This window comes from Eublepharis macularius, chromosome 13, assembly GCF_028583425.1.
Source record: "Eublepharis macularius isolate TG4126 chromosome 13, MPM_Emac_v1.0, whole genome shotgun sequence".
Lineage (NCBI taxonomy): Eukaryota > Metazoa > Chordata > Lepidosauria > Squamata > Eublepharidae > Eublepharis > Eublepharis macularius.
This window is the reverse complement of record NC_072802.1, coordinates 73147175-73174435: the sequence shown is the minus strand read 5'-3', so window position 1 is coordinate 73174435 and position 27261 is coordinate 73147175. Positions and strand designations below refer to the sequence as shown.

General features: G+C 52.3%; 1 protein-coding gene across 1 annotated transcript; it reads right to left on the bottom strand.

Annotated features, from left to right (window-relative positions):
• Window positions 1-22115: 22115 nt before the first annotated feature.
• Window positions 22116-26556, bottom strand: CRYBB2 (crystallin beta B2). Its single transcript, XM_054996711.1, has 5 exons — window positions 26491-26556; window positions 25770-25888; window positions 25495-25627; window positions 23885-24027; window positions 22116-22284 (listed from the first exon to the last, which is right to left on the bottom strand). The coding sequence occupies exons 1-5, from the start codon at window positions 26539-26541 to the stop codon at window positions 22116-22118; spliced, it is 615 nt and encodes a 204-aa protein (XP_054852686.1). The 5' UTR covers window positions 26542-26556.
• Between the last annotated feature and the right edge of the window lie 705 nt (window positions 26557-27261).

Genomic DNA, 27261 nt, shown 5'->3' with positions numbered 1-27261 from the left:
AGCCCTGTTGGCTGCCGGCTGTGCAAGGCCCCCTTGTGGACCCAGGCCACACCCTCCCTCCCTCCGAATAGCCCCATGTATTATTCCTGCGCATCATGAAACGGAACCCATCTCTTGATGCTGGCACAGCTGTACTCGTGGCAGTTGCGACTCGGAGACTCCATTGGTTTCCGTTCGTAGAAACAGATGCTTCTTGCATGGGGAGGGACGGGGGAGAGCAGCGCGGGAGTTTTCCGTGCCAGAGAAATTGCATCCCTTGCCGTCGCCTCTCTTTAGGAGGGCTGTTTGCAGGGAGTCCCATGGGCCACTGCTGGCAAGACTAGGCCCAAGGACTGTTGGAACGGGGGCACCATCTCTGCACAGTATCTTGTTGCCCCCAAGCCCTGGAGATGACAGGCCACATTTCCCAGAGGAGCATCCAACAGCTGTGAGTCCAGGAAGAGTCTGCTGAAAGGGGAGCAAAGCAGGATATTTGTACCGTGGCCCAGCAGTCGGGAGGGAGAAGGAGGGTCCTGCCAGTGGCCAACCACTCGATGTGGCCAGTAATGCCAGATGCAGTGTTGAACTTGACCATCAAGGGCTGGGAGGGCCAAAGGAGAGGGAGCGGCAGAAGGCCGGTTGGTACAGCCAGTCCAAGAAAGAGTTCCCTTCCACGGACCAGAAACCAATCTAAAATGTCACGGTGTTTGGTCTGCATCTGCGGGTTTATTTGACACTGACGTTGGGGTGTATGCAGGGTGGGATTAGCCGGTCACTTTGAGAACAAGCAATTGGGGACGGGCTCTACTTGTCTGTGGAAAAGCCCTTTGTCTACCTGCTTCTTACTCTCAGAGAGCTTAAGGCTACCTGATGAGAGCAGCCCGGTGAGGTCCTAACTGAGGTGGTCGGCATGAAACTGTCAGGAGCCCTGGCCGAAAGCAGAGCGAAGGCGGACGGCTCACCTGCTCAGCCGCTGGCTGTTTCTATGTGAAAACAAACAAGTAAAAGCATGTCCTTGATTACTTTAAAAAAAATTGGAATCTTTAAAAATTAGTGGGGCTGGAAAACTTGGCATGCACCTGGCGGCGTCTGTTGAGGAAGGGAGTTTGCCTAAGCCAGCCGCCTAAAAGCCGTATCGCGGGGGGTGGGCAGGGGGGGTGCTCCCTTGGTTCTGAGCAGCTTTCAGCTGAACTGCTGTATGGAATGATGAGCTCAGCTCAGTACAAATCTCTGCAGGAAATAAAGAAGGGCCGCTGAACTCCATTTTTTTAAAAAATCCATTTTCTATTGTCAACCTACAAAGAGAAAAAGAGAGAAAGAAGACATCATCCCGGGAGTGACAAGGCAGAGCTCTGGAGTACGCAAGAGAGAGGCAAGATCCCTCCCCCACGCCTCCCCCGCAACCCCCCTGGCAACTTCTCTCTCTGGAGGCTGGGCAGGCAGGCTGACCACCAGCACATGGACACCAGTGGCCAGCTGCTCCTCCTCCAGGCACAAAATTACCAGACGTTTATATGTCTGGTATTTTGACCCTCTTCCCCTGGACAATCCAAGAAGAAAATGGACAGTCTGGACCTGAAAGTAGCCTGTCCCACCTCCCTAAATGGTGGGGGCTGCTCTTGAGGATTTCAGGAAGGGCTGACGGGCTGGGCCCAGAGCGCCAAGGGCTGTTCCAACACAGACGCCCCCCAAAAGAGAGAAGGTAGCAGCAGGGGCTCCTGGGGCCGTTGCCCTGCCTCCGGACCGTTCTTTTGCAGTCGCAGCAGTGACACGAGCAAGGCCTTCCTTGTTCAAAGGAACCGTAAGAAGAAGAAATCTGGTTTGAAGCAAGCCAGCCGTCAAAGGATTTGGCATCTCCCCCACGGTAATTACAGAACGAGCACTGAAACTTTTTTTCATCAGAAAGAAAGAAAAACAGCACCTTCCAAAATTAGGGTGCAGATGTCTCTGGCACCGAATCAAGACAAGCATCTTAATTGGTCGACGTGATCCCATTAATCTAATTCCAGGTGAGCTCAGGACACATCAGGGCAGTACAGACATGATCAGTATACCTCAACAGGGGAAGGCCTTGAGCTCTGGGCCCTGCTTTTGGGCCTTCCAGTAGCATCTGGTTGGCCACCGTGTAGGAAAGGGTGTTGGACTAAATGGACCACTGACCTCCTCTAGCGCAGCTGCTCTGGCTTAACAGAGAAGGGCCCAACAGGCAGGTGTGGGGGGGGGGGGGGGAGCTGCAAACCTTGTTGTGAAACCCCCTTCCCCTCTGAAAGCAGAGCTTCCGGGGAAGAGCTCCTGCCAAAGGTCCGAGTCCCCAGGCAGGATTCCTGTGAGACCAGAGATTCCTCATGTCTCACTGTGTAACCCACCTGGGTTCTCAGTGGGAAAGGTGGAATATTAATAGTAGTAGTGGTAGTAGTAATAATTGGCCGATGGTGGACGTTGCAGTGGTAAAGGTGAGTCCAGTAAGCTCTGCAGGGTCCCAAAGATGGAAAGTTACCTCCTTGTCTGTTATTAACAATAAGGATAGCAGTGATGCTTGGGCTCCGGCACTCGTGTCTCACGCAGAATTCCAAAGTCATCATCTGCGGTCTGTGCAGTCCCCACGCAGTGTGCCAGTCAGAATCTGCTCAGCACCGTGTTTCGCACCGTTCTCAACTCACATGGTTGGCTGCCACAGACTGAAAGAGTCAACTTCCCATTTACTCACCAAGCCAAGGGGTCTGGCCCCGTCATCTCCTCACAGTCCATGAGAAAGGGGATGGGCAAAGAGGAACGAACGGGTGCCCCAGGCCCTACAGGCAGCTGGCGGTGGGGATGGCACCTGGGCCATAGCTCGTCCCACTGCCCAGCCGGACCACAACTTCCAGGGGAAACGGTGCTCAAATCAGAAGGCATCTGAGCTTTGCGAGCTGGACGATGATATGCTCAGGATCTGGTAACTGCTTGCCAAGTGTTATCCCCTTATTGTAGACAGGGGAGGGCAGATGACTGTTTCAGGTTTTTTCCTCTCAGCCATGCTGTTAGATAAGATGGAGAGGAGGTGATTGGCTCACGGTCACTTTGTGAGCTTCATAACTGAGTCAGGGCATGAATCTGGCGCACCTCTGTGCAGCACTCTAACCACTACTCCACACTGCCTCTCGGTCCCTGGCATCTTCAGTTAGAAGCCCCTCTGGTGTCATGTCTGGGAAAGGAAGGCCTGTAGCACTGCTACAAGCTGAAACAGAGAATGGGGGTAGAGAGACCAGTGGCAGCATCCCACAGAAGGCCGCAGCTGTGCCTGTCTGCTTTTAGCCAGAGGGCCCATCACGCTGCTCTGCATGCAGAAGATCCATTTCCTTCCCCCCCAAGCCTCCAGAGAGAGGGGACGGATAAGGCCTGCTGGGGGTCGGTCCCCAGAGGCATCTCGGCCGCTGGCCGGTGTCACTGGACTGGGCTGCTGGCTGGGGAAGACCACAGCACTGGCAGGGCAGCATTCCCTCCTTTGCTTGCAGAAGCCTCCCTGGGGGTCTCAGTTTCAAGGTGCTCAGGGAGCAGGCACCGAGAACCTGGGGCTTCCAGACAGCCTGGAGACTTGCAGCCAGTCAGAGAAAAGAGCCCTCAGCCTGGCAGGAAGGTGCTCTGCTGTGGGGGGAGGCGGAAACATTTGCTCACTCAAAGCATTAGAGACTGCGCTGTGACTTGAAGTGGGGCCTTCCTGGCTCTCAGCTTAGGCTCTCAGTGACATCAGGGTGACTTTAAAAGAGGAAGACAGGAACGGAACAAGCAAAACATGAAAGGGTTAACTCTGTAAGGATGCCAAGCACCTCTCAAGAGACTTCACTTCAGGAGTAAAAGTTCTTTATTGCTAAGATGCCAGCTTCATGCTCTTACGCCATCCTTGCTAGGACTGGCGGCTACAGACAAGCATCAAGCAGAAATAGGGTCCCCAAGGCTACTCCTAATTCCCCCCTTTCTCCTAACAGTCCTCTGACTCTGCAAGCAGAAAAACAGGCTGTGTGATTCATGGACTGCTCAAGGTCAGGCTGGCTCCCAGATTACAACAGGAACAAACACCTCCTGTTCTCAGTTTCCCAGCCCGGGTTCAAATTACAGAACCGCCCCAAGAGCATCAGCTTCGGCTGCCTGGCTCCAGCTGCAGGGGGGTATTGAATAAGACAGGTGATCCTGAGCACCTGACAAACTGAAAACCGTCTCCTGGCTTCTTCCTGCTTTGCCACCAGTTCCTAGCCAAGCCCGTCATCCGCTTCTGACTTTATTCCAGGTTTTCAGCCCTGGTCACTATTGTGAGCCACCCCTGAGAAGACCCTGTGAATTCACGCTGCTCTTGCCCCAGGATCCCCTCCTGGCTGCCTCCACCCTCCTGCTCCCCTGCCCTGCAGAGGGGTCATCGCTTCTTCAAGAAGCTCAGCTAACGCTCCCTAATCCCGTCACCTCTTGGCAGGATTATCGGTCACCAGGCCTGTGATGAACAGGTGTTTTGGAGAAGGGTGCGTCAGGTCAGCTGCTTCAAGGAAATTTAAAGGATGTCCCTTCTTTGGAGCACTCAAACAGCATCTCTCGCAAGCTGCTGCTCGTTGGATTTTGCAGCGAAGAGGGAGCAATCTCTGTTGGGCTGGCCCCCCTTTGGTTAGGGGATCAAAACTGTCATTTTGCAGTGGCACTTGAGTGTTATGGAAGCAAACAAAAGCGGCAGGGAGATGAGCAGGGGGGCCACTGGGAAGGCATGCTATAGTTTCGTTCTCTGATGAATGCTTTTTCAGCCTTTGAGGCATATTCCCGAGAACTGAATGGAGCAACTGGCAGAGACACCGGGCTGCAGCCCGCCCTGCTCAGCCAGCAGAGCAGCTCCACTTTCTCGCAAGAACATTCATGGGTCTAAAATGTGGTCAGAAGAGTGATTTCCCAACTGTATGTCAAGAATCCTGGAGTCCTTCCAAGTGAAGACAGTCCAGGACAGCAGACAAGCTTGGCGGGGGGTGGGGTGGGGGAGGAAGTTGTGCATTTCCTGCCTTGGGCAGGGGGTTGGATTAGATGGCCCTGGAGGCCCCTTCCGACCCTCTGATTCTGTGATTCCAAGGAAGATGCCTTTGCGATGTGCAGGCAGAGAGGAGGGTCGCTTGGTTCACATGGAGTGTCGTGACCGCAAGGCCCAACTGGCTCGTCCAGCACCGCACAGGAGCCAAGCGCACTCCTCGGGCACGCCCCAGAATACTCTCCTGTGCCCAAAGGTTTCTGGGCAGATGCTTGAGGGTCATTTGGCAGATGAGTCAAGGGAGAAAGGGGTCGCTGGAGACGGAACCTCCGGAAGCACCCCTCTCCCTCTCCCCACACACCCCACTGAAGCAACAGCCGCATCTGCAGCCTGCATGTGTTTGTGTGCCAAACAGGGCGTGAGGGAAAGGACAGCCCAGAAGGGTGGCCAGGTGCAGCAGGGGGCTTCCCCAGGCCTTGGTCAGTATGAGCAGAACAGCTTGCCTCTGGCCGGCGGCTGCCCCCTTCAGCAGGGAAGAGAGCCACCTGGGAATGGGGTGGGGGCAGCTGCATGTGCTGAAGGAAGGACCCCTCCAGGCTGTCCAGCAAAACCAGTTCATGCCTGGCTGGCCCCAGGCCCTCTCTGCCAAGGACCCAACGAGCACCCTGGCCTCCATAGAATGCTAGCAGCCACTTTTAACACGGAAACCAAACTGAGATGAACTTTTCTCTGAAGCAGAAGACAGACGCCCTGGAACTGGGGCGGGCACTTTTGATTCTGAACAAACAACTTTGCTTGGAGCTAGTCCGGTCAAGGCAACTCTAATTTTCCTCCTCCTTTTCTTGTCCTGGAAGAAAAGTTTTTTCCTTTGAAATGCCTCAAGGCCCTTTTTTTCCAAAAGCAGCTTTGACCAGCTGCCCCTTTGAACGGCTCCTGTAGTTAATCTGAATGCTAAGCTTCTACCCTCGGCCCTCTCGGACTGTTGCTCAGGCCCTTCTTTCCCCCCAGAGCACCTTCCCTGTGCCCGGGCTGGAAAGCAGCCAAGGAGGCTGCAGCTGACTCCTGCTGGGGTGGGAAGTGGAACTTGGGTTCCAAGAGCCGCTTCGTGCATCTCAAGCTGCTTTGGGGTCCTCGGTGTGGAAAGCTGATGTGCTTCCCCAAAGCTTTGGGAGCATCCAGTGAAGGAGCCGCAGCCTGGCAACTGCCTGCCCATTGGGTGGTTGGAGGCACAAAGGGAACCCTAAGGTAGCTCTGGAAAAAGGGGCTGCTTTGGAAAGGGTGAAAGTGCAAGCTCTTCTGCGAGCGGGGAAGCTCCCGTCTGCGGAGAGAGTCTGACAGGGTTCTGCCCAGTGACATTCTCATTCCCGACCCCTCCTGCTAAAGGCTCAGGCTGTTGCTGTTGCTGGACATTTCCTGTAGTAGTGCCAATATGGGACTGGTCATAAACTTGATATAGAGGCAGGATTTGGAAGGAAGAGTGGATGGCTCCTTTTTAGAAGCTTTAAACCAGAGTACTAGAGATCCCGAGGCAGCTGATGCATGCTGGTTGGCAGCAAGAACAGCCAGGGGGCTCACAGTCTCCCACTTCCATACTCCAGGCCCTGCCTCTGCCCAGGCAAGACTGCTGTTTACTGAGAAGCAAGATATGCCCGTGATGGGGCTTATAACATTATATATGGGGGGAAGAAAGTGGACAGAGAGAACTTTCCCTCCCTCTGCCATGATTGCAGAATTCAGGGTCACAAAAGGCAATTGATGGCAGGGGATTCAGGACACAGAAAAGAAAGCACTTCTTCACACAATGCATAATTAACATGTGAAACTCACCGCCACAAGCTGCAGTGTTGCCCCTGCATTAGATGAGGATTGATACATGGAAGATGGGTCTACCCATGGCTATTGGCTGTAATGAACCTCGATGTTCAGAGGCAGGGGTCAGCCTGGATGCCAGTTGTCAGATATGGGGGGGGCAATCTTCCACCCCATCGTGAAGATGCACGCCTGCATGGCTGCTGTGGGAAAGAAGATGCACCAGATGAACTCTTGATCTGATTTGCCAAGGATATTCTGAAGGATGTGGCAAATTGTGTCAAAAATTGTCTGGAAATGCCTGCCAAGAGGATCAATAATCGACCCGGTCAAATTAATAAAATTTCAGAGGACGATGTGGGGAAGCCACCAATGGAGAAGAATTTGAAATGAGGCCCTTGGCTAAATTCCCAGCATGGATGTCCTGGGAAAAGCAAATGATGCCTCTTCGGGGGTTCCTTGTGTAGGAATTTAGCAAGTGTTTTCATTTCAGTCATGAAAGAGTTAAACTGTTTGTGTTACCTACTTAATTAGTAAACATACTTTGAATGTAACCATTAGAGCTTCGAATAAGATTCCCGCCATAGAAAGGGGAGTCACTAAGCATAATGAAGTAAGACTAGGATTTTCTATTGGGCAGTCTGTTTATTGGGGGCAATTAATTGATGCTATGTACTGAAGTTTTATTGCTCTTTGTTCACTTCACATCACTTCACTTCACTCACTCTCTTACTTACTTCTTATCTAGCAAGATGTAGTCAGCTTAGCAATTTATTATTTTCTCCAAATGTAACCCTAATTTTTTATCCTTTAGTAAAGCAATTTTACAGAGCTACACTGGAGTGTGTGTGTGAATCTATTCTCATTACTTCCAATGCGCAATCTTTGCACAAACTCTGCTATATTTTCCTACACCTTGTCCCTTGCGAAATGCCAGCGCAATGGTGCACTTCTGAGGCCAACGAAAGAGCATGCCTGGATTTCAGCCAAGACTTGAACACCCCGTGTTTGCTGAAAAGCAGAAGCCATGAAGCAGGGCAACAAAATGGGGAGGGGGGGCTCCTTCCTTCCCTCTCTCTGGAGGCAGGCAGGAGGAGGGAAATCGGCCACTGCTGGAGGGAGACCTCACCAGCCTGCAGCAGCAGCCCCGGCCTAAAAGATCCTACTAAGCCAAGGCTTATTCTGCGGCAAAGGGGACTGGCGTGTGTAGAATTGGCCTGGAAGCGGCGGTGGGTGGATTATGACTTCTGCGCAGAGAAGCTGGCGTACGTGGCCTGGTGATCTGCTCCAGCTGTACAGGAGAGTGGAAGCTCAGCCCAACCCTGCTTCCACAAGGCCCAGATAAATGGGCCATCGTATTCTGTCTTGGAGGCTGGCTGCAATATAGGTGAGATTTGAGAAAAGTCCAGTGCAGTGCCTGGCCCGTTTGGGGGTCATTTTAACCAGGTTGCCATGGTGGGTGGCGACAGGATCCTGGTTGCTGTATTCTTGTCAGGATCACATCAACGAGGCCACGGTGCCCATCACAAATCAGACGCTGACTCAGGGCACCTTTCCCCAGTCACCAAAACAGAAGGCCATGCCGGCTCCTTAAAAGAAATCTTGGCTGGAGACCAACGATTTGGCCAGTTGTCACCTGGTCTCCAATTTGCCCTTCCTTGGCAGTACAATAGCTCAAGAAATATCGGGAAAGAGGTGGAACATGCATGTCCCCCCCCCCCCCCCATTCTGTAGATGCTCCATTGATTTCCAGTCAATTACCAGGTTCAATTCAAGGTTCTGGTCATCACTGACAAAGCCTTGCTTTAGATAGTTACTGGTTAAAGGTTGCTCGGTATGTTTAGCCTGGAGAGGAGACGACTGAGAGGTGATAGGATAACCATCTTCAAGTACTTGTAGGGCTGTCAGATAGAGGACGGCATGGAATTGCTTTCTGCTGCCCCAGAAGGTCGGACCAGAAACAACAGGTTAAAATTAAATCAGTTTTCAGGTAAACATTAGGAAGAACTTCCTGACAGTTTGAGCGGTCCCTCAGTGGAACAGGCTTCCTCGGGAGGTGGTGGGCTCTCCTTCTTTGGAGGTTTTTAAGCAGAGGCTAGATGGCCGTCTGACAGCAAGGCTCTTTCTGTGAACCTGGGCAGATTGTGAGGGGGAAGGCAGCAAGGGCTATATCAGGGCTTAATTCTCATGGCCCCTTCACACATGCCCAGGGTAAGGCTGTTCACCACTTTAGGGTCAGGAAGCAGTTTTCCCCAGGCCGGTCTGGCTAGGGATCCTGATGGAGTTTTGCCATCTTCTGGGCATGGAGTGGGGGGGGCGGAGAGGTATTTGGGAATGTCCGGCATTTTGCAGGGGGTTGGACTAGATGGCCCTTGAGGTCCCTTCCAACCCTGTGTGATTCTATGAAAGGATTCTACGCCTGCATTGTTTCCTTGTTCTAGTCCTGTTGTGTTGTTCATTGGTTGTCTTTTGCAGTCACTCTACAGTTTTGTTAGTTAGCTCGTTTATCCTGTGACCTGCCAAAAGCAACCATGGCTCGTGGGGTGGTGTCTGTGCGTTTTTTAGTGTTTGACAGGATACCACCCCAAATGGAGTTGTTCTGGATCAGGCATGGTGTTATGACCAGCCTTGCTCCTTAGCCGGCTCCGTGCGATACCTGTGTACCTGCTACAGAAATGCTTCTTCCCCTTGTTATTAGCCGGCTGTTCTGTGAAGGGAGGGGCAGGTATTATTTTTAGAAATGCTTACACAGAGAGAGAACTGTGTGCCCTTAGACACCCCACCACCCCTGAATGCGTGCGCACGTTGCAGCAGAGGGGTTGAAGCTGTAGGGAAGAGAGCTTGAATGACACGTGCAGATGTATCCGGAGGAGCTGCTGCAGGGCTGCCAACAGCCAGGGAGAAAAATGTCCTGCAAGAGCCAAGGGCTCTTGGTCTGCACACCGCAGCCTTGGCCCAGATGGAGTAACCTGGTGGACCTCAACCTGGGGCGCTCTGTTTATTTTTTGTTGTTTTATTTGTTATGCTGTCTTGTACTTAAATTTGTTCAAAAGTGTTATTTTTCTAAGCCCCTTTGGGTCGCCATGGGGGAGAAAAGCAGGATAAAAATGTACAAAATAAATAAATAAGCATCCAATTAAGCCTCTGTTAAAGGGGCAGGACGTTTTGCAACCCTACAGGACACCCACAAGCACAGCTTGCCACTCAGCAGAGGTCCTCTCGTGTGCCCTCTCTTGCTCTGTTTTGCCCGTGGCCAGTGGCGCAGGGCATTGTTCCTGAATCTAAAGCATCTTTCAAGAACCAGGCAGACCAGAAAGACCAGGGGAGAAAATGCAAAGCCGGAAACACTTTGGAAGGCCTCTGGCTCAGCATCAAAGCAGCAAGAGAAGAGCGCCCTTGAGCGCTTTCAGAGTGCCTGCCCACAAGTCCCTCCACAGAGCTGAGATTATGGGATGTGCTTCCAGAGTAGGGGGATGGCTGGGAGGATGAGCACTCGGGGAGGGGTATGGAAAAATGGGGGGTGAGTACGGGGTGGCCGATGGTCTCTCTGGAGTGCCTTCTGCACACCTGATCACACAAGCCACTCCTATGTACACAGCTGGGGTGCCATGGGTGTCCAGAAATGGGCAAGGGGGCACTTGCACCCCCCAGAATCCTAAATATTCTGGGCTACATGGAGTGATCTGCATGTGATCCCCCCCCCCCCCGGTGAACTGTGGTGCAGCAACTGAGGAACAAGGGTATGTAACCCCACAAGGGTGTGAAAATGTTGCTTCCATGTCTCCATCATGGCCTACATACTATTGATTCTTGAAGTGCAGATCCAGAGGAGTGAGCCGTGTTAGTCTGGCGATGCATCTGATGAAGAGAGCTGTGGCTCTCAAAAGCTCACGCCCAGCTGTCCCCTGAGGCTCTGTGCAAAAACCACCAAGACGTTTCTGCCTCCAGCACCTGCCCCCCCGCACCAATTCTGCTGGGCGAGATGCTGTTTTGCTTGATGCTGGGGGGGGGCGGGGGTGGAGGAGTTTGCACAGATTTCATCAGAACATCCAGAGCAGCTGATCTTCACTGCGGTAACATAATATCCTTTGCTAGACTTTAATCCCATTATGTTGCCATGTGGTTACTCAGAGCCCTCCCGGACGCTGGAAGAACAGATGTTTCTTAATTGGCCTGTCTGCGGCTCCGGATTTTGCCTCTGTCTGCTCCAGAAGGGAGACCCAAGTGGCAGGGGCTGCTCAACGCGTTCGTGCCTTGTCTTGAGAGATCCCCCAACAGCTTTTCTTTACTGCTAGAAATCCTATCAAGCAGGTGGCCCTGGGCCCTGCCCGGTGCTCTCCTAAACAGATCTGTTTTAGAGTGAAGACCCATGTATGGGCAATGGATCTTGCCCATTTGCAGGGTGGCACCTGCCACAAGGAAATACAGTTGCATTCCATTGGGAGACGTTTTACTCTCCTGCCATCGAGAGAGACACGCACCTGCCTCCTGGGCATGGCAACAGCAGCCATTTCTTGCAGAGGCTTCAGGCCCCTCTGAAGGCCCCTCACCTCCCTCCCTCCCTCTCAGCTGCTGTTCCAGTTCTGGATCCTTCTGTCTAGAGCAGGCCGAGCACACTTGGCAATAGGCGGGTGCAAAATGCAGCGGCACGTGTCGTCATCATCACCGGAGTGCCAAATGGTGTACACACAACACCAGCATTGCGCCAGCTGCTTTGGCTACCAGTGGAGTACCGAATCAGATTCAAGGTTTTGGGGCTAACCTATAAAGCCCTATGCGGACTGGGACCAGCGTGTCTTTGGGACCGCCTCTCCCCAGAGGACAATCAAGAAATAAGCAACTGTTGGTGGTCCCTGGCCCCAGGGAGGCCCGCCTAGCCTCGACCCCAGCCCAGGTCTTTTCAGTCCCGGCTCCAACCTGGTGGAACTCTCTGTCAGACGAGAGTTTAAGCCTCTGCTTAAAAGGATTTGTTATCCTTTCGCCGGGCCTGTAAGCCAGAGATCTTCCACCAGGCAGATGCATCTAGCTCTTTTACCCTGTTACTGAGTGCTGCTATCTATTTTATATTATTATTATACTATGTTGTTTTATACTGTTATTTAAACTGTTTTAATATAATTTTACTGTAAATGCTTTTTATCATACTGTAATCCGCCCTGAGCTTGCTTGTGCAGGGAGGGCAGAATATAAATCAAAAATATAAATTAAATTAAATAAAATAGGTGTGAAACAGGGCCTTGAGCAATGCCGTGGGGGCACCTCTATCCAGGGCTGGTGCCAGAGTTCCTGGCACCTGAGGCCGGAGGCAGCTTCAGGACTGTTGCCACTCCCGCGCGCGCACACCTGGACTGCATTATGACATCACTGTGTGTGCCATCATCACGCAGTGTGCCACTGCGAGCCGGCCCCAGCTGTGTGCAGGCGGCAGCAGCACAGGGCAACTCAGTGGGAGGGCTGGGAGACTGCCTGCTCAGACAGCCCCGTGCTGCTGCTGCCAGCATGCACTCCCGCCTGGGCGCAGCAGCTGCGGGCCAGGCGCGGCAGGAGGCTGGGGCGGTGCGCGGGCGGCTTCCAAGCCACTGCCACCGCCAACTCCACGGCGCATGTCCCTCGCGCCCCCTCCAGCACCTCTGCGCTCGAGGTGGCTGCCAGACCCGCCTCCATGGACGTGCTGGCCCTGCCTCTATCCATGGGCAGAAAGATGCAAAAAAGGTGTCATATATGCCTCCTGCATATCTGCCATGAATGTATATGGGCTCTGCCTCTGGTCTCTGAGGGTATGGGAAGTTCTTTATTGTTGCAATGCCAGTAGGTTATCTCGCAAATGTTAACTTTTTCTTTCTCGCTCTGCTGAGCCAGTGCCCTTGACTGCCAGCTGAAACTGCCTCGAAATGTATCCTTCTTGAGAACCAAAGTTCATCTTTCTCACTGTCTACTCTTAAACAATGTCTCACTCCAACTCCCCCCCCCCCCATTAACGGTCCTCTTTCCCAAGGTGGGAATATTCCCTGTAACTAACATTGCTAGCCCTACCCACGTCACTTCTGCCGATTCCACTGTCTGAGCACCTTGAACTGAATGGATCTCTAATAAAGTTACTTCAGCTGGAACACCTGTGCATTAAGCGTGGAGAACTTGGGGATTTAGCTGCCAGGGACTGACAAAAAGTTTGTCTTACTTGATTTATTCACTATATTTATAGTCTGCCCTTCTCACTGAGACTCAAGGCAGAATACAGAGTGTAGATCAATCAATTAGATGAGACATCTAATAAGCAACATACTACATCTAGGATTATAGAAACCTAAAACTAAACAGAGTATTAGACACGATATGTTTGTTAAACATCACAAAAAATGGTATTATGCAAGTAGAAACCCATGCAGAGAAAGCAAGATAATACAAGACAAATCAAGATGGGTAGCCGTGTTTGTCTGTAGCAGTAGAAAAGAGCAAGTGTCCAGTAGCACCTATAAGACTAACAACATTTGTGGTAGGGGATGAGCTTTCCTGAGTTACAGCTCACTTCTTCAGACAATACAAACAGCAACAGATAATATGCACAGTAGTATAATCCATGGCCCTGTTCCCTTTATTAAAGCACCTTCCTAAACCATACCATTCTGACATAGCTTACTACTTTTATTAGCGCTCTCCTGAATAATTTAGTTTTGTATAGTCTGCAAAAGCCAGGAGAGTGAGAGAGTTCCTGAACTCCTCAGGGCTACACCTGAGAATGCCGGCGTACGGGCAGCTGTTATCTTGCTCATTTGCAGGCTGGCACCTGCAGAAGGCCCTGCTCAGATGAGCGAAGCTGTTGTGGTGGGGTGAAGGGGGGGAGGCAGACCTGCAAATACGTGGTTCCCAGGCCATGGAAGGATGTGACAGCTGGTGGTACACTGCATTTAACCTGCTGATTGAGACTTGAATTCCTGGACGGACACTGGCATAAAAGGAAAGCTGTTTCTGTTTGGCAAACTGGCATCAAGACTCCCTAGAAAGCAGAGGGACGAACAGTTTACAGAATTGTATCTCAGCAATCCTTGCAACAGCCTTTTGAGGCAGGCCACCTTGTGAGTTTATAGCCAGGGTAAGCCTTCTGGCTCCCGCCTTCTGCTCGCACTTGCCCGGGGCAAGCCACTCCTCGGGGGGGGGCGCATTTGCATGGTTTCACAACCAAGCCCGGCAGTGGAATGAGACCCATGCCCTGCCGGACATGCACAGGGGCCAGAGCTGTGGATTATTTTCCGGCTGTAAACCCTTTCCTCTTCAACTGCTATAATCCACGGATACATTTTAATCCCATTTGGCCTCCACGCGGCCGTTTCCAATTGTGGACTCAGCAGGGCAATGCATCCCTCGCTGACAAATTTAACTGCAGAAGGGGGAGCGGGATAAAAGAGAGAGTGTGTGTGGATGTGGCGCAGGGAAATTCATCTCAATTCTTTGGGGCAGCTTTTTGCCCCCTCCTGGGGGAGAGACGGTGCTTTGAATAACTGCCTTCATGACAGGCAGACATTCAACTGACAAAACTCCCTCACTGCGTCTCTGTCAGGGAGAGTTTTTAATCCACTGGGTTTCTTGGCCTGTGCCCATTTCAATGACGTTTGAGCAGGAGAACAGCCCTGATGTGGGTTTTTTTTAGCTCAGGCACCCAAATATTCCTGGTAGCTCCAAGAGATGATGGGAAATGCCTCCCGCTCCGTCTCTTACCCCACATGCACCCCGCCCCCCTCTAGCCAGCACAGCACCAAGCATCTCCTGGGTCGAAGAGGGCTCCACCACGTGTCACAATGGGCTGAAATCAAATGGCATCTCCGGCTGCCTTGGCAACCAGCCCAGAGACAGAGCACAGCCCTCCCGGATCAAAGAGGTTCGGTGCGCCCAGCCGAGTCACGCCTCATTTCCTGCTCAGCTTTAATCTGTGGAATTGGCTGTCATGCTCAGACTGTGAAATGGAAAATCATTGGTGGGGGCCCACATTTCACACGAGGAGAGCAAAGGGGGCTACAAAAATAGCTCTTGGCTGGACTGCTGAGGCCCTGAAATGGCAAGCTACAGTTTTGCGCAAGAGGCGCTGCACGCACAGGTAGGATACCAGCAGTTCAAACCTGCAGTGGCACCCCTCCCGTGTAAAGCATGCGGGAGTACATGGTCTCTTTCACAAACTGGATAGCGGGGGGTGGGGGGCACCCTGTTGCTAAAGGCAGCCCGTATGAACGTCACAGAGATCCTTGTTTGTTTGTTTGTTTGTTTAAAAGCAGGCCACCATCCGCTCCAGCGATCTGCACCACTCCTTCCTTCCTTCCTTCTTCAAGAGGCAGGGAATTTTTACAATCCTATTAGAGGCAACTTCTGGACGTTTGCAGTATTTTTGCAGCATCCCTCTGTGAAAATACAGGCCAGTGAAACGGGGTGGGTGCATGCGCCCAGATCACACTGGTCTGAAAGACCGCCTCAGAGCCTCCGACTCAAGCAGCACGGCCTCGGCCCCTTGTCAGCCTGCTGCAAAGAACTCCCTCTTTCCTGCTGTACCCACACTGCAGCCCCCATGAAGAGCTTCTTTCTCTGGGTCACATCCAAACAAGAGGAAGGTGCTCAATAGCTAGAATCCACCAGCCATCAAAAGCCATCAAAAGACCTCAATGGAAGGGATCCGTGCCCCCGGGAGAAACGTTGCTAGCCTTTCAGTCTGCAGAAAAGACTACAGAAAAGGCCCCCCCCCTCCTCGCCAAGCACTGTGCAACTGGCCCATCCACCCCTCTTGGAAACACCCCTCCCGCTTCTGAACTTGTGCACGCGCTGACCGTATGCACGTATGTACCGTGAAGTCATAACCGACTTACAGCAGCCCCAGCAAGGGGCTCCCAAGGGAAATGTGAAGCAGAGGTGGTTTGCCGTTGCCTTCCTCTGCACAGTCTTCCTTGCTGGTTCCCCACCTGAGTGCCCACCCTGCTGAGCTTTCGCAATCTGGCAAGACTGGGTTAAAGCAGCCCATGGGCTGATTAGGGGTGAGCATTTCCTTCCTACGGGAAGCACCGAGCATCTCTCTGCCACTTGCAGCTCACCTTCTGGATTTCTTCCCAGACAAGATGGCAGCTATTCATGCAACTGCAACCATTTCTGCTCCAAGAGACGGCTGGGCTGCTCAAACTAACCAGAGAGGTGAGGGGGCTCAAACTCCCTTCTGCAGTCCAATGTTTCTGAGGGCCAGTTTAGTGGTTAAGAGCAGCAGGACTCTAATCTGGAGAGCCGGGTTTGATTCCCCACTCCTCCTCCTGAAGCCAGCTGGGGGACCTTGGGTCAGTCACAGCTCTCTCAGAGCTCTCTCAGCCCCACCCACCTCACAGGGGGGCTGTTGTGGGGATAATAATAACACACTTTGTAGACTGCTCTGCAGGGCAGTAAATAAATCAAATGTTGTTATTATTACTATTAAAAACTGATTGCGCCAACCCTACACAGAAGTGCAAGAGTATCTTTTTTGCTGGCAGTCTACCGTAGTGTCAAAGGACACTCTGAGCATATGCAGAGACAGGAGGAGGCACTTGCCAACACGGAAGAGGATCCGCTCCAGGGCTTGCTTCATTCGGCCAGAATAGGAGGGCACAAAAAAGCTGTGCTAGTTCCAGGCGTCCTCTTCGTCGTCCGGCATCCCATTGCTCAGACCCAGCTGAGGATCACAGGGGCAGCCAGCGGCGCGCGCGCACGCGCACACACACACACACACACACACACACACACACACACACACAAAAAGGCCTGGTATGGCTTGAGGTGTCAGCTTCTAAACCTGGGAGCTTGTTGGGCAGAGATGCAAGAGCCCATCCTGAACTGCCAGGGGGGGGGGGGTTCAACTATCTTTTTTCATGGGTTAGTCCTCCCCCCTCTATTTAAAACCAGTATGGAGTTTATTTTGCAAAGGTAATACCTTGGCAAGGTACAAGTAGGAGCAGTGGGAATCAAATAGCGAACTAGGTCTCAAATGAGGGGCGGGGAGAAGGGCATTTTTGCCCAACTCACTGACAGGGCAGGAAGCGAGGGCTGCCAGGGAGACTACTGGTGGGGGAACGCGAGGGCCGCAAGCTGGCTCAGCACTGGGGCAGACTCTGCAGGGCTGTCTTCCTTGGAGGCTTTCAGGGAGAGTCCCGAGAAGAGCCAAGGTCCACCAGAAGGCTTTGCGGGCCCAGGCAGAAGCAGCCCCCCATGCCTGCAGCTCCGCTGTGCGTCTCAAGAAGCCTTGGCCATGTCTCTGGGGGCTCTGGGTCTCACATGTCACCAGATGGCCCTGGGAAAGAACCGCTGGGGCAGGAGCGGAGCAGCCCTGGGACTGGAAGGCCTCTCCTGCTGCGGCAGTTCGGCTGCCTCTCCTCCACTGCCAAGGAAGCGCCAAGCTGGGCTCTGAGGCATTTTCCAGCTGCAGCCGCGGGCAAGCCAAAAGGCACCTTGAGAGGCTCCCTCTGCTGACGCTTCCTGGCACGTCGCTGGCGATGATGAATGACCCCCCACAATTATTTGCTATTTTCTGCTTCCAGACAGACAGAAGGGGCCCTTCCTGCATACCAATGAAGTCCCATCCGAGGAGGAGCCGGCCAGGCCAGGCCAGGCTGCAGCTCCTCCATCAGGGCCCTGGCAAAGCGATTTCCCCCCCCCTCCCCTGGCTTCTCCAGCTGCCCCTACCTGGGCCTTCCTGCTTCCAGGCCACCTCAAGCCGCTGATGGAGGCCAGAAACACTTGCTAGGCTTCAAGGTAAGAGAAAAGATGGGCTTGTTTTTAGCCTGCCACTATGATTGGTTCTAACTCGCACGTTTTTATTTTATTTACTTTATTGACAGCTGTTCTCGCTGAGCGTCAAGGTGGACTGCAGAATATACAAAAATGCAATCCGAGGGCATAAGGCAACCAGCGAACAATGCAACAGGTGAAGAGGATCAGCCAGCACTTCTCATGCAGGGGTTAATTTTAAAGGAAAGGGGAGGGGGTGCCAAAGCAGCAGCCCGGCCAAGTGTCCTCCTCTATTCCCTGAAGAACTGCAGGGCTCCAGGCGTATTCCGCTGGCATTCAGACTTCCTGACAAAAAGGGAGCTTCGGACGACTTTGCCCAGCGGTTTAGCTGGCCAGCATCTATCCTGACTTGGGCCTTAGCCTTTTCAATTCCAGGGCTCCTCTCCAAGACCCTGAAAACATATGACTGAAGGAAATTAAACAAGGACTGCATCTATCACACGGTGGGTGGGAGTGAGTGCGAAGCAGCCCATAACAATCCAGTTCCCTCTTGCATGTGTTGAATCCATCTCAAGTACATGAAATTTATGAATGGCCCATTGCCAGCCTTAACATGAAAAAGTGCAGCCAACATTCTTTCCTGTGTGGTGGACACGTGAAAAAACAAGAAGGTATTGGACAAAAATACATGAAGAGATGCAAAAGATATTAAATTTCTGCTTTGAGCTGAACCCTAAAAATATGTTATTAAATATTTTGCCTCGTAATATTATAAAAGCACACTATGAAATTTTTAAATATATGGTGACAGCAGCAAGAGTAGCCTATGCAGCAAAATGGAAGACAGAATCCTGCCCAGATGGGATCAAGTGGATGAACAAATTGTATGAATATGCCTACATCCTAGACCAATCTTAGAATTTCAAAAAAAAATGGAAGACTTTTTTGACTATGTAGTTGAAAAATTTAAAAAAAAATCTAAGAATTGCTATTACTAAAGTAGATCAACTGTAAAATAAACATTTTAAAATTTTGAATATAAAATATTGAGTGTATGTAAGGGGATGGAGAAGAGAAATAGTGTAGTGTAACAAGCTGTTATATATTCTGTTTCGATAGTCTTTGGCCGTTTCCAGATGGCTTACCTGAAGCCGCTCCATGCCGCAATGTTGTGGATACTGCCGGGGAAAACACAAAATATCGCTTTTTCTCGCGCGAGTTTTGTGCAACGTCGTGCAAAACTCGCACGAGAAAATGCGATATTTCGCATTTTCCCCGACACGATCCACAACATTGCGGCATGGAGCGGCTTCAGGTAAGCCATCTGGAAACGGCCTTTGTATACTGTTATATATTTTGCTTCTGCTATTTTATGCATCGTTTACTATCTTTGCTGTCTACTTCCTCGCCCCCCCCTCTAAAATAAAATTTAAAACTGAAACAAAAGCAACATTAAAAGGTGCAGCCAGATGGTGAGTGGGGGACCACCTGCAGCCAGCCAGGACACTCGTGCAGCAACCCGGCAAATCCCAGCAAAGCAAGATGCCCGTGGGCAGGGAACTGCAGTGGCACACAGTGGCCAGCCTGCCAATCCAGATTGCAGAGCCGAAACAGCTGTAGACGGAGCGGTGTAGAGAGCCCGGGGCAGCCCGGGGAAGGGATTCTCCCTGCAGAAAGGGTCTCAGGAGCCCACCCCCCGGCAGCCCAAAGGACTCCGGAGCTGGACTCCACATACGTCCTGGGCAAGCTGAAGCCTTGGCCTGGTCAACAGCCCAGCTTGGCCCTAAGCATGCTGCAGGGGTCCCCCAGAGGTAAGAACCCGCTTCTGGTGTTACATGGCTATTAGCCATGATTCTCTTTGGACAAACAATGGGGTGTTTCTCAAGGCCTGCATCTCTGTGGGCAAAGCCTGGCACACCTTGCGAAGATACCAGAAGTGGCAACTCACCCCCTAGAGAACCCACCAGGGCCACCAGGGACTGCTCCTCTTGCCTGGTTCCTCCTCTTCCTCCTGCCCACTGGCCAGCTGCTTCTTGGGGATTTCAAGGTTCGCTTCCAAGCTAAGACCCCCCCCTCCTCCTCGCGGGCGTGGCTAGGATCTGTCCCCACCCAAGGGGCTTTGACAGAGCTTGGCGATGGGGCGAGCAAGGGCCAGCCGTGATCTGGGCACAGCCCCAGGGACTCTGGAATGAAAGGGGCAAGACCCTTGCTTTTTGGGGGGGGAAAGGAAAAAGGAAGAAAAGGGAACCTGATAGAAAGATGGTTATTATATAACACTCTGACAGAGAGCCATGTTCAATTGGCAATTTCAAAGACAAAAGGGGGGAATGGCTGCCATGTGGATTGGGACCAGGGAAGTCCAAACCTTCCTGCCTACACACAGGTGAGTCCCAAAAATTTGCAGCAAAGCAGGTTTGGGGAAAATCAGAGAAAAGCCACGGAGACCCTAGAAAGCACACAAATGCTCCAATATGTGCTGCAAAAGGCAAGGAAACCCACTTCCCAACAGCACTGAACTAGGGGAACGAGCGCCGCAGGAAAGCCTCCTTCGGGGCACTTTAGCAATACAACAGTGGGAGGGACTGGGGGGCGGGGGGGGGGGCGCATCTCCCTATTCCGTTTCTCCATCTTTCCCCCCTCTGCCTCCCACCTCGCAGAGTCTGCATCTCCTCCCCTTCCCTTCTCTACCACCCACCTACCTCTTTCCATTCCCCCCATCTTCAGGCTTCCATCCACCTGGCACCCTTCTCCACTTCCTTTGCTCTCTTCTTCCTACCTTCCTACCTTCTGTTTTCTGTTCCCTAGCAGCCTCTACTCATTCACTCATCTTTTTTCTGCCCCCTTCCCCATCTTCAGCTTTCCCTTTTCCTTTTTTACTCTCCCTCCAGCATTACTTCCTCTTCCTCCTCTTGCTTTATTTAGTCTCTCTCTCTCTCTCTCTCTCTCTCTCTCTCTTCCCCCTCTCATCCCATTGACATGGGAGGCGTTGAACACTCACCAGTGTTAATTGTGGGTGGCCTAGCAACATCTTGCGAGATGTCGGTGTCATGCCTTTCTTAAAGAAGCAGATGTGGCTCCCAGGGTGCTTGGCTTCTCTAACCACCAAGACTTCTGCAATCCTGGGGCTTGTAGACGCCCCCCCCCCCCCCGTATGAGTCTGGCCCCATAGTGTAGATTTTTTGACCCACAGAATTAGATGAGATTCCAGAGGGCATCTGACTCTGAAGCTCACAGTGCCAGAACCATCATCATCAATATGTTTGTTGCCCTTTCAGCATTTCCTCTGTATTGGATCCCTGCTAATGCTGTGTCTTTGTAAACTGGCGTTTATTTACCCTGTGACTTTGTTCATGGAAATGTCCTTGAGAGCGACTGTACTAATCTCACACTACCTATTCCGCCTTGAGTCTCAGTGAGGAAGGCTGACTATAAATGACATACATAAATAATCAAATAATATATTTATTTGTGGTTGGATTTGCAAATAAGGAACTAAGAACTGCAAGTACTGAACTAGGAACCCCACCATGCACCTGGGTGCATCAGACAGGGCTGTCTCAGTGGTGGCCCCCAGGCCTTGGAGCTCTCTTCCCAGTGACTCGCCTTGCCCCCATCTTGCCTTGCTGTGAGAAGGCAGATTTGTTTCAGGGTGGGGCTGTCAGACTAAATTGATTAAAAACAGAACGTGAAATTGTCTTCCCTGTAGCATGAAGCAAATTTTATGGCCTGGCATTTACTACATCTTTCTATGGGGTGACAGAGTTTTTGTTGGTAATATTGAATGAAGACACTATTATACATTTTAAACCAATTTTGTTTTAGAAAAGCAAGTTAAAATTCTCCTAAATAAAATTAATCCTGCAATTAGAGCCTGAGGTCCTTGTAATATGTCCCACTTGGGGCTGCTACAAAGCTAAACTTGTCATGTTCATACAAAATGCTGATTCTGCCACACGGTGCATGTACCACACCCTGTGTCAGCAGCTGTGCTTGAACAGCAAACAGCGAAAAGACATTTCAATGAAAACTTGTCCATAGTTAGGAAACTGAAGTTCTTTTCACACATCACTAACGTTTCACTTTTAAAATAATAACGTTATTTTGTGGAAATGGAAGTTGTTGTTTTAGCTAAACACATTTTCTCTTTTAGGGCCAGGCAAGGTCACTTTCTCTGAGTCCTGACAGCTAAATGGAACCTCCATGTTCAGAGGCAGTCTAAATACCCGAAGTGGGAGACTAAGGCCAGCAGGTGACTCTCCCCTTCAGAACCCATTTGTGAGTTTCCCGGCCATTGCAGAGAGGATGCTGGGCAAGGTGGCCCTGGGCAGCCGTGTCCTAAACTGGGTGTCCTTGCAGCAGAGGGTTGGCTGGCTCTGCCTGAGAGTGGAACCCAGAGTCCCAACCGGGTCATTCCCTACCAGCATAGAAAGGATCACCAAGAGTCTTCAAATGGCAAAGCTTTATTCAGTCAATTGGCAGCAGTAGCAAAGACGTGGCTTGCACAGTCCTGTGCAAGAGAGCGAGAGCCCGGGGGGGGGGGGGAGAGGGGAGGCAATGTGCCCTGGGGGCTCCCTTGGCCCCCCTTCCTCCCCCCTGCAATCTGAGGCAGACAGGGGAGGGAGAGGGCTTAGGTGGCAGGGTGAAAGGCCCCCCGCTGATGCCACTGCATGTCCCGGATGCGCCGCACGGACTGGATCTGGGGGTGCTGAGCCCCAAAATCGGCACTGTCCTTGTAGTCCCCTTTTTCAAACAGGTACTGGTAGCCTCGATAGCCAGGGTACTGGTATCCCACCCACCTGCAAAAGGGAGAGCAAAACAGCCTCACAAAGTGGCCCCCCACAGGGCAGCAGATGTCCGATATCAAGGCCAAGTGGGATGCCGAAGTGCAGCCCCTGCCGCTGTTTGCTGTCTTTTGAATGACTCTGAGCATCTCAATTACGAATACAATCAAGGGATAAGAAAATGCATATTTTGAAATTAAGGCTGTAGGTTCGCCAGCGATCAGGCCCTTCCGAGATGCTCACCCCCAGCAGGCGTCACAAGCAAGCTCTTCTTCCAGCAACAACTCACAGGGTTGCACCTGGGGCCCCATTCACACATGACGTTATTGTTTGCACATTTCATCAGCAGCTTCCAATACATGTACATTCCCCATGCATGTGCTCCCACCTTGTGAAATGGCTCGCCTGAGGAGCTGGAAGACCGCCCCCCCCGCCCCCGCCCCATCATTCTGCAGAAAGAGCCAAACAAACATCCAGAGAGCATTTTGAGAAAGGGAACGTGGCTGCAGTTAAAAAAAAAATGTCCAGGACAGCATTTCCGCAAAGGGACAAGGGCTGCAGTTTATGGGGCTGTTTATCGCGTGCCCTTCTTGTTTTGACGGCATAGATTTCTAATTTCTGTCATCCAGTCTTATTACACTATTTATTACGTATCTTATATGGTTCCTACTGCATTGTTTTAAATGTTGTAAGCCACCCTGAGACGCAGTGAGAAAGCTGAACAGTAAATAAATACATTTTCCAGATGTGCACTGAAGGGGTTTTCAATTGCAAGCCACAGCACAGAGGACATCCAGATGCCTTCCTTGGAGGACCTGGGGATGGCTTCTGTGGGGGGCGTGAAGTGGCCCAGCCGAGCCAGGCAAAACGGGAGGCTGGAGTTCTGTGTTGCATCCCAGCATCTAATCTGGCCCTCCAAAGGAGCCCCCGGAGCGGATCGCACAGCTCAACAGAGAGAGCTGCACCAGTCACCAGGACAAAGAAGGCAAGGCCGGTGGTTCAGGTCCCCTGGTGAAGCTGCGTGTGTATGAAATGCATACGAGCTTTTAAAGTTTCATTCAATCGACATGGATTGGGGCCAGGGTGCTGGGTGAAATGGGCTTAGGTCTCCCCTATATCCCCCTCCCCAGTCAGAAAGGCCTCCCCAGGCTAACCCACTGCGTGGGAAAGAGTCAGTCTGTGCATACTCTGCCTGCTGCAGCTCTCCGACTTCCTCCTGGACACGGAGGTAGTTTGGAATTGAAAAACAGGGAGGGGGGCCGGTAAAGCAGCCCCTCTCCTAGCACTGCAGTCCCGATCCAAACGGCTCCTCCTCCCCTGTGATGACTGCCCGTAGGGCCAAATTACACGCCTGGTCTAACTGCAGTGCTAGAGGCAATTTGGCCCTCAGAGGACCTGATTCTAGTCCAAGGTCCTCCGTCTCCAGACAGGGCGTTCTCTTCCTGTCCTTGCATGGGTGCAACACACAGGCCTCCTCCCCAGAAGATGCCAGCAACCATTCCTGGACAGCGGCACTGCGAAGCCAAGGCCCCTCAGACTGGAACACAGTTCCCACTACACGGAGACAGAGACAGACCCCGGGCAAAGTGGCCCATCGCTCCAGGGAAAGACTTACGTGCCGCTCTGCACCCGCACAGAGGAAACCTTCTCCTGGTAGCCGTGAGCATGGAAGCTGGGCACATCGTCATCGATGATCTCTATCTTCTTCCCGGTGAAGCTGGGGTTCTCATAGAGGACTATCTTATGCTCCTGGCTGTCCTAGAGGGGAGCAAACCCAAAGCGAGTTCAGCAGCAGCCAGGATGCCAGCGGAGGGATGGCACGGCAGAGGGCTGGAGCAGCGCGGACGGCCTCAGGCAGTGTCACTGTCTCTCAGCTCATGGGGCTTGGGGTGAGGATAAAGGAGGAGAAAGACAAGCCGAAGACTGGGATACAAGGACGAGAGCGACGGGCAGGATAGATGCTCAGAAGTGGAGGGGGAAACCCCACCTGAGGCTTTGCAGATGTTGCACACGGGTATGAACACAGGAAAAAAACACACCTGTGCCAGACTTCTATTTTGCACTCTGTGTGCAGAAGGTGCCTGCGAGTCGCAGCTGTCATATGGTGACCCCCTCAAGGGGTTTTCAAGGCAAGAGAGGAGCACAACCTTCCTTCGCATAGCTACACTGATCTTCCATTGTGGAATCCCACCCAAGAGCTAACCAGGGCCTACCCTGCTTCGCTTCTGAAATGTGATGAAACTGAGCTAGCCTGGATCATCCGGCCCAGGGGTTTTGTGCCCTGATATTGCATTTAAAAAACAAGTGTCTCCTTAAACCCCCCTAAAACTGATCCTTGCCAGTCAGGGCCGTATTATTCATAAGGCTGACTAGGCTAAAGTCCAGGGGCCCCACAAGGACTTAGGGGTCCATAATTTTTTTTTTGCTGAGACACACCTCCACATAAATTACAATTAATTGATTCTCTTATATAACCTCTATTAACTGCTTCCTTATTGAAGTGAGACAAATTGTTTCTTATATTAAAACAATTATCCATACATTATATATATATTTAATAATTAATAAAAATTGTATTCACCTCAAAATATTACAGTACTGAACAATAATACCCCCAAAATGTGTTTTCCTGAAGAGTTCTACTTGTGCAATAAAAATATTTTTAAAAACTGTGAATAGATTTCTTCAGGAGACCCTCAACATGGATATAGGGCGATGTACTGCAGTCTAGTACCCACCATACCAGGGTCAGGCTGTCAGCTGTTGTGGGGTGAAAGATTGAAGTGCCGGAGGGGGCCCGAAATACCTGAAAGCCTCGGGGCCTGGCCAGGGGTGACTATGGCCCTATTGCCAGTAATGCTGCAGTCTGGATTGTCCCCAGAACCTCAAGATGTGGTCAGTTTGGGCCCCTGAAGAAAAAGACGGGCAGCCCAAGTGGGTTGTTCTTGGACCCTCGGGCCTGAGTAGCTGCCTGCTTATTGGGATGCTGTTTTGTTTAGGCTGATGGAGAAACCGTATCCCTGGAGGCAGGAGGGCAGCAGGGAAACTTGCAAAGAATAAGATAAACCTCACATAACAAGTGCTGTCTGCTCTTCTCCCCTTCATTCTTGAAAAGGTCCCTGGGACATTATGCCCCTTAATCCCCGGGGAGTGGAGACTGCCCCTGCCCTTTGCAAAAGCTCCAGCCCTCAGTCCTGCTAGCAGCCGTGTGCTGTCAATACTCACCACTTTGATGGGCCTCAAGGCAGAGATGCTGTCACTCCTCCGGCTGTTGGTCCAGGAGTCCCAACGGGGATATTCCCCTTTCTCAAAGACAAACTGCTCCCCTTTGCAGTTGGCCTGCTCATAGCCAACCCACCTGGAAAAGACACACTCAGGTGACCTTGTCGTGCATGCAGCTCCTGGAAAGGGAACAGGGGTGCATCTCTGCTCAAAATGATCTCCCCCCACCCCAGGAAGCTGCCCTAACGCCTCTCTCATTCTGCTCTCTGGCTACGTACGGGCCCGAGTGCACCAGGATGGAGCCAACTTTCTCCAAACCAGTTTCCTTCAAATTGGGACAAGCAGCGTTCAGTTCATGGCAGCGGCCCTGGAAGTTTTCCTGTTCGAAGACGACAATCTGGAACATGAGAAAGCAAGACTTCTGACAAGCAGTGCTTGAGTGGCGGGGGGCGGGGAGGAGCGGAGAAGCCTTTGGTGGCCCCCATTGGCCCCAGGACTCCGCAGTAGAAGGCAGGGGCTTCGGGGCGGGCAGAGGGGCTGGTGCTTTGTCTGCGACATCCCTCCTGATCTAAGAGAGTAGGCTGTGGAGGCCACCGTCAGTGGGAACCTTTCTGCCTCACCCTCTCCCAAATTATCCCCATGGACTGACCCGCCTTCTTCTAAGGGGCAGGCATAGAAGCTGCCACCTTGTTCAGAGCAGCTCGCCCCTGAGCTGAGCACCAGGCACGAGGGGGGGGGGCATGGCTGTATCAGAGTCCTCAGCTTTAGGACTCCCAAGCCCCCCTCCTCTCCGCCCCTCAATGCCACTCTCCCCCTTGGAGACAAAGGACCCACCCCAAACCACCAGCGAGGACCCTGAAAGATCCAAATGTGGCTCCAGATCTCCCCCCTCCCCAATAAAGCAGGCTCCAGGACTGGCAGCCACTACTCTGCCCCGCTCAAGTTATTCCAGGGGGTCCCCTGCAAAGCCTCTCCTGTTGACCCCCCCCCTCCACCAACCTTGGAGGCGACCTGCTGCTGCTGTTTCGAAGCTTGGTGGTCTGAAGCCATGATGGGCCGCCTGCAGTTCCCTGGGGAGAGAAACTCCAGTAATGGGATGGCGTGCAGTGTGTGTGTGTGTGTGTGTGTGTGTGGGACACATCTCATTCTACCGTCCAGCCAAGCCACGGCGTGCTGTGGCGGCATTTCTAGCCCCTGCGGCAAACTGAGGAGCTCCGTGCAGCACCACTTGGGTGTGGGGATGTGGGGCAACCCACCTGCCCCATGCCACAGGGCTGGCCCCTCTCTTTCGTGGACCTGCCCCCCCCCCCCGCCCATCTGGTTCTAAGTCACAAACCATCGTTGCCTCCACAGCAACCCCCACAAACACACACACAGACAGTGCAGAGGGTTGTGTGTGGAAGTTTTGCTAGAACAAGATCAGAATATCCAAGATGCACATTTGCCAACAAGCAACCCGTCCCCCCCCCCCCCCACCACACACATATACTGAATGGTAAAAGGCCAATGAGGGCTGAATGGCCAATGAAATCCAGCCTGGAGAAATTATTCAGAGTGACCCGCCGCCAGGGTGCACTGGAGGAATCCCGCTGCCTGAAAATGGTGCCCCGCCTCCCAATCCAAGGCTGAGACTGGCCAAGGGGGGACAGAAGTCGGCTCAGCTCCAATATGGGCCTGCCAGGACGGGGTGCGGGGTGCGGGGCCTCCCACATCTTTTGCAGGGCTCTCTTCTTCCCAGCATGCTGTTTCTCACGAACCCCAGCAAGTCTT